General features: G+C 43.1%; 1 protein-coding gene across 1 annotated transcript; it reads left to right on the top strand.

The window, feature by feature from the left end:
• Nucleotides 1–4,180: 4,180 nt before the first annotated feature.
• On the top strand, nt 4,181–5,116 carry LOC114601811 (olfactory receptor 5V1-like). The gene has a single exon (XM_028739342.2). It carries the CDS (start codon nt 4,181–4,183, stop codon nt 5,114–5,116), a length of 936 nt encoding a protein of 311 aa, XP_028595175.2.
• The last annotated feature ends 981 nt before the right edge of the window (nt 5,117–6,097 follow it).

The following is a 6,097-nucleotide window of genomic DNA, read 5'->3' as shown; positions in this document are numbered from 1 at the left end:
GGAGAGAGAATTGGGAAAAATCAAACCAGCTTTGTGCCTGGCTGTCAACTGAAAGATAATGTTAGAAACATCATTGACATAATCGAACTCTTGGATGTCAGAAGGGATAAACAAGCGGTGTTAATGTTCCTGGATGCTGAGAAGGCATTTGATAATGTTTCTTGGCACTTCATGAAAAGGCATTTAGAAATCAAGGATATGGGAATGAAATTTATAAATGGAATTAAATCTATCTATTCTGAACAATATGCTACACTTGTAATTAATAATACTCTTACGGAAAGAATTGAGATAATGAAGGGGACGAGGCAGGGGTGTCCGTTATCGACACTATTATTCATAACAACTTTAGAAGTTTTGTTGAAAAAAATGGATGAAACAAAAGGAATAAAGGGTATTGAAATTGGCTCCAAAGAGTATAAATATAAAGCCTTTGCAGATGACGTAGTGTTGACGCTGGAACAACCAACAAACAGTGCAATTGAAGCAATGGAAAAGATAGAAGAATACGGTCAACTTGCAAGATGGGCAAAGGATCTGGCACATAACATCGATTTTGAGAGGTGGGAGGTAATGTGGAATAAAACAATCAAATTCACAGCGTGTGTGGCACTTAAAGAAAATCTAATGAAGATGATGTATCGTTGGTACATCACACCAAGTAAACTTGCCAAAATGTATAGAGGCCAGGATAAATCATGTTGGAAATGTAGGGAGAAGGAAGGAAACTTCCTACGTATGTGGTGGACTTGCCCTTAAGTTAAAACCTTCTGGGACATTATCTATAATGAATTTAAAAAGGTATTGAAATATAATTTCAGTAAAAAACCAGAAGTATTCTTATTAGGGTTAACTGATGAGGAAATCCACAAAAAAGATGTAAACTTATTGATGTATGCCACAACGGCAGTAAGAATCCTCCTGGCCCAGAGATGGAAACAGCAAGAACTCCCCACCCTAGATGACTGGCAGATAAAAATGGTAGAATTTGTGGAGTTGGTAATGAGGAAAGAAAGAGCTAATTTACAAATGAGAGTGTGATTTTTAAATGATTATATAAGGTAAAGAAGTGATTATGGAAATGTGATAAATATGTTAAAGGTATAGGAAAGTCAGAAAAGTGGGAGGGAAGGAGGTCGCTGCTCTTTTTGAGTAATAATGTAAGCTCTGGATATGTATTATGAAATGAAATGAAATATGGAAAATTCAATGAAAATTATGTTAAAAATAAATAAATAAATCCATAGTTGTAGTATGCTTCCACAAGCCTCATGCCTATTCTGTGTGCGCAGTTCGCTCTGCTGATATGGTGTGCTCTGGCTTTTTGAAGCCTGGGTCGCTGGGGACCCAGGGTGATGGGGACCAGAGGCCGATGGGTCTTTGCAGTGGGACGGCTGGAAGGAGATGACCCAGCTGGGGCTAGCCAGCTGGCCTTGCGACCCTCTGCATGCCGACATCCTCCTCCTCTGCCCAGTCCCTGATAATCGCATGGAAGTTATTTAAGGGTGATGGGGTTCATCTTTCAGGTCAGAACATGTTCTTGGAGGATCTGCAAAGAGCTCTCTGTTTGAGCTCTTGTGTGTTTCCCTGGAAATGAACAAATGGGAGCTGATCACCTCCTGTGGCATTTGGTATGGGGAGGTGAGAGGAATTAAGGCATGCTTGCTTTAATATCTAAGACATTATTGGGTTGAGGGCACTCTTCAGTCATCTTTCACAGGTTATACCTTGGGATGTCCTTCGGGTGGGGTGGGGTTCCTACTGGCAGGGTCATAGTCTGAACATCAATATGTTTGCAGCAGAGAGGGAGGATTCTTTCCAAACATTTCTGTATGTCCACAGCAAGTGACTCTGAATATGCCCAGGAGCTGGGAAGGATAGAATCCCACCCATATATTGCAATTCACTTGCCCAGCTGGGTGTATTTGATTTGCTTAGTCGGATTGAACTAGGTTGGTTTGCAGATCCTCTACTTTGGTATATTTAATCAATATAATCTGTTTACCCGTGGTAATGTTTTTCTCGAGTTTTCTTTCTTGTGTGTTGGCAAACAGGATTTGGCCCAATGAGCTTTTGCACAACTGAGATTTCAAGTCAGCAACTGCAGCATTCCTCCGAGACCCGTGTCCCAATATAGAGTTTATGCCATCTCCCCTCCGCCCCCGCTCCACCTCTGTGGCAAAGTTGGGCGGGGGGAGATGTTGTCCTTCTGACAGAGGCAATGCTTCTTAGGCATTACTTCAGATTGCTGTGTGACAACATTTTTCTTGACTCCACATAAATTCTTCACTGTCTTGTTTGTTGCTGTGGTTCTACAGTTCACAAGGAAAGCAAGGAAGGCTCGTGGATGCAGTTTACCGGGTCTCCAATCTTAGGCAGTCAAAACACTTTAGGTCTATAGTGTTGTTTTTCAGTTATGGGCATATTATATTCATTCAGTGAACTAAATATAAGAGATCGGAAGCCATAATCTTAGTTGAGTTTCTATGTGGAAATGTATACCTTAGGTTTAGTGATTGTTTTGAAAAAAAAAAACAACCCTATAGCATCTTTGCAATATATTGTCATTAGGTAAGTTTGAAATCCATTTACTCTTAATAAACTGTTTTGCAGCTTTGGCAGATAAATGTCTTGCCATACAAATGCCTGTTATTAAGTGATAAATATAAACTTGGAGAGTAATGTTGTTATATGCCAATAAGCACATTTTCTTGGTTTGATAAGTTCTTAATCTCCTTCTTTTAACATGTACTATATAATGTTTCCTAGGCTTTACTGTTTAACTACCACCCATCATTCTGGTACTCCTTAATATTTTGAACAGGATTATTTAATCCAGGATTAATGCAATGTGTGCACTGCAGTATATGCAGTATAATTTTGAGGGGTAGGGCGTTTCGATTACGACTGCAATCCTGTAGTCTTTGGGGTGCCTGACCTGAGGCCATACGATTCTGCAGATCTTCCTTTCCATGGGTGGAGACAGAGGTCCGCCATAGGAGAGGAAGATCTGATGAGGGAGGTTTTCCTGCAGCATCAGTGTTAAGATCTGCTGCTGCTTTTTGCCCTGCCTCCAGTGTTCCAGGGTTGTGCTGGGGATGGTGAGAGGAGGTTTTGCAACCATTTGATCCAGAGCCCTCTCATTCCCTTGACAAGCCCCTAGAATGTAGCAGAGGTGGGGGAGGGTACACAGCCCTGATGTTGGCATGCATCATACGGTGGGGTGATCAGAGTGCTGGGCGACCAGGATTCAATCCCCCACTTAGCCAGGAAGCTCGTTGGGTGCACTGGCGGAGGAAGAAGAGTGCAGGGGGAGCGCACCACCCCCAGCAGCGCGATCCCAGTGGGGAACGCACCGCCCCCAGGACACGCGCCATGCCCCTGCAGGTGGTGCGCCACGCCCCCAGGACGTGTGCCACGCCTCCAGGATGCGCACCATCCCTGCCCCTGCCAGCTCTCCGCTCCTTGGTGCCAGAGCATGAAGCTCCACCACTAGTTGGGTGGTGTTGGGCCAGTCACTGTCTCTTAACCTAATCTACCTCACAGGATTGTGAGGAGAAGATGGGGAGAAGAAAAACTGTGTATGTCAACTTGAGCTTCTTGGAGGAGAGGCTGGATAGAAAGCCAATCCAATCCAATCCAATCCAATCCAATCCAATCCAAGCCAATCCGTCAGTCAATTAATCAAAAATTCATTTAAAAAAAACTGGAAAGGAGAGGGAAACTGGGGGAAAGACACTCCCCTCCACCTTGCCAGGGTTGGCCACTATGCCTGCCTCCCTCTCCTAGTAGGTACAAGAAAATGATTCTTTCTATGGTAACTTCTGACAGTAATATTGTGGTTAAGACTTGAATGGTTTTGAAAAGAGATTATAGTGCTGTCTCTCATGCTTTCCCATTTTGTGTTCAATTTTATATTTTATGAGGTTTTCTTTATTCTTAATTTCAAAATGGTTTCAAAGCTTTTTCTGTTGACCAAAGGAATCTATATACAGGTTTTGGCCACATGTGCGGGAGAGATATTCATCAGAAACAAACAGGATCAGGCCATCTACGATTAAAAGTCAGATGCTTAAACAATTGTATATTGTCCTTCAACCAACATTTGTACTTATAAATTTTTTGCTTTGTTTTCTTTGTATTTTAGACATTCTAGCTGACCAGTTTGATTAGGAGGACAATGCAGAAAGACAACACCACAGAGGCAAAAGACTTTTACTTCACTGAACTCTCTGATCTCCCAGAAGTGCGAATCACCCTCTTTGTGGTGATTCTGTTGACCTACTTGATCACTCTGGCAGGAAATGGGGCAATTCTCACAGCAATAGCAACAGATAGTCACCTCCAGACCCCCATGTACTTCTTTATCAGCAGCCTGTCTTTCCTGGATGTCCTTTGCCCCACAGTGACTGTGCCAAAGATGCTCCAGGTCTTTATGTCGGAGAACAAGACAATATCATTTGTGGGCTGTGTATTACAACTCTTCTTTCTGATTGATGCTGTGGGCACCGAAATCTTCTTGCTCTCAGTGATGGCGTATGACCGCTACGTGGCTATCTGCAGTCCCTTGCACTACACAAACATCATGACGAAAAGGCTGTGTGTTCAACTGACTGCAGGGACCTGGCTAACCGGCTTCATCAATTCCATGATTCATACCTCATTGACCTTTACATTATCCTTCTGTGAGCCCTACAAAATTAACCAATATTACTGCGATATCCCACCACTAATGGCTGCCTCTTGCTCCTCTACCTACCTCCCAGAACTGGTTCTCCTTCTTGTGGCTGGCATTTTAGGAGGTGGTGCTTTCCTGGTCACTCTGATCTCTTATGTCTATATCATCTCTACTATCCTGCGCATGCGCTCTGCTGAGGGAAGGCGCAAAGCCTTTTCCACCTGTGGTTCCCACCTGACTGTAGTTTTCCTGTTTTATGGGACCACCATTGCCACCTATGTTCGCCCCACCTCCAGCTATTCGCCCAAACAGGACAGAATTGTTTCCATGTTGTATGGGATCGTTACTCCTATGCTAAACCCTATGATCTACAGTCTGAGGAATAAGGATGTTAAGAGGGCCTTGGTCAAGGCATTTCACCTGAAAAGTTTTTCATGAAGTTATTGGGTTCAATCATCCCTGTCCTTGAATACTGTCCTTCAAATACATTGTACTTATAAGCTGAAAGTCACTCAGTATTCCTTCCTTCCTTCCTTCCTTCCTTCCTTCCTTCCTTCCTTCCTTCCTTCCTTCCTGTACTGGGAGACTATCATTTAATGACCTGTTATGAAGGACCATATTTACTGAAATCTAATGCACACTTCTTTTGGGCCAAATTATGTTGCGAAAATTAAGGTGCGCATTAGATTCGATGGCGCATTAGATTTGAGTAAATACCGTATGCAGTTTGGACACAAGCCTGCAATTCTCACATGCAATCTGACACTCAAATCTAGGGATCTTTTCATGTTGAGACCTGGAAGCACACAAGAGTCTAGTACCCCAAGGGTTAACACAGACAGCAGAGAAAAATCAGAAGTAAATTTTATTACAACTAGCTTATGGCCGCAAAAGGAAATTAGCACAGTTACTAAAAAATTAACCAAAATAATAAACACCACTCTAATACTAGGTTGAATTTAGAAAAGTTTAAAACCAATAGGAGAGTTATTCTTAAAAGTTTTCCGAGATACTCATTTGAAAACACGGGTGTGGTGAAGGAAGGCAGAGAAAGAGGTTGTTGGCTCAAGGAGTGAAAGTTCTTTTAGAACCAGGGTGGGTGGGTGACTAGACTTGTTTGCTTGCAGAAGAGAAACAGAGATAGTCAGAGGAAACAGGGGCGTTCAAGAGTGGGGCCCTGAGAAGGTTTTAAGGCAAAAATAACAAGAATGCAGGTTAGAGACTTTGAGAGCCAGTGGGGTGTAGTGGTTAAGAGCAGTGGACTCGTAATCTGGTGAACCGGGTTCGATTCCCCGCTCCTCCACATACAGCTGCTGGGTGACCTTGGGCTAGTCACACTTCTCTGAAGTCTCTCAGCCCCACTCCCACTCACCTCACAGTGTTTGTTGTGGGGGAGAAAGGGAGAGGAGATTGTTAGCC

The sequence above is a fragment of the Podarcis muralis genome, chromosome 1 (genome assembly GCF_964188315.1).
Source record: "Podarcis muralis chromosome 1, rPodMur119.hap1.1, whole genome shotgun sequence".
Lineage (NCBI taxonomy): Eukaryota > Metazoa > Chordata > Lepidosauria > Squamata > Lacertidae > Podarcis > Podarcis muralis.
This window is presented reverse-complemented; position numbering and strand designations above follow the sequence as displayed.

Bases quoted from the DNA above. Each gene is read 5' to 3' on its own strand.
- LOC114601811 (XM_028739342.2), top strand. From the start codon at position 4,181: ATGCAGAAAGACAACACCACAGAGGCAAAAGACTTTTACTTCACTGAA.